We start from the raw sequence: 832 nt of genomic DNA on the forward strand, positions 1-832 counted from the left end.
ACTTTAAGAACGAGTTATGCCATTCGCTAAGCGTGCTCGTTGAGAACTCATTGTTTTAAGAACGAGTTATGTTTTTTGTGTAGCGTGCTTGTTTTGACTCATTGCTTTAAGAACGACTTATGTTGCATGTGTACCGTGCTTGTTTCGACTCATGGCTTTAAGAACGAGATATGTTGCATGTTAGGCTTGCCAGTCTCGACTTAGGGTTTAAGGTGATTCCCTAGTAAAAGAACCTAACATGGATTGTAGATGAAACTTGGTACACTGATGTAACAAGTCAAGAAGATGATAAAAAAGTAATAAAAATTAGGGGTCACCGTGCTCGTTTTGACGTCACAATGCTGAGAAATACGGCTATTTTGGACCCTTTGTCAAGAACCGCGCGCAGCCCAAAACTAGACAAAAACGAAAGATTTTTTTGATGATGCATGTGGTATCGCACAAAATTTGACTTTATTATATTGTTTATCCACTTACATACCAGAAAAATACCTTTTAACGCGCTATTGTCAGGTCCTAGCCTGACATTTGTCTTGTCTCAATAGTTGTGCAAATTAATAGACTGCAAACAAACAAATGTAAGTAAACGAAACAACAGGGCAAAGCCCCCTCCCCCCCCCCCCCCGCGCCTCCCCAAAAAACTCCCACTGCACTATCGTTTTGCTTCCCGCGCATTTTATGCAAATGCAAATCAACCAAGCCTGGCTGATCATGGCTTTTGTTGGAAAGCCGCATTGAACGTGGGCTCTGATTGCGAAAATTGACAAACGGCACGTGCAAAGGATAATGGAAACCAAAGCAAAAGTAGCTAAAGTTGAGGTAATGTACCTGT

The 832-nt window shown here is 41.5% G+C and overlaps 1 protein-coding gene across 2 annotated transcripts in view; it reads left to right on the forward strand.

Annotated features, from left to right (window-relative positions):
- Positions 1–753: 753 nt before the first annotated feature.
- LOC140940497 (protein arginine N-methyltransferase 1-like) overlaps positions 754–832 on the forward strand; it is a 10,429-nt gene continuing 10,350 nt past the window's right edge. The window contains exon 1 of one of the 2 annotated variants that reach the window (XM_073389476.1): positions 754–819. In XM_073389476.1, the coding sequence (XP_073245577.1) occupies positions 787–819 (33 nt within the window). In that variant the 5' untranslated portion in view covers positions 754–786. The remainder of the gene's footprint in view (positions 820–832) is intronic. The other variant, XM_073389475.1, reaches the window with a different exon arrangement.

Source organism: Porites lutea, chromosome 6, assembly GCF_958299795.1.
Source record: "Porites lutea chromosome 6, jaPorLute2.1, whole genome shotgun sequence".
NCBI lineage: Eukaryota > Metazoa > Cnidaria > Anthozoa > Scleractinia > Poritidae > Porites > Porites lutea.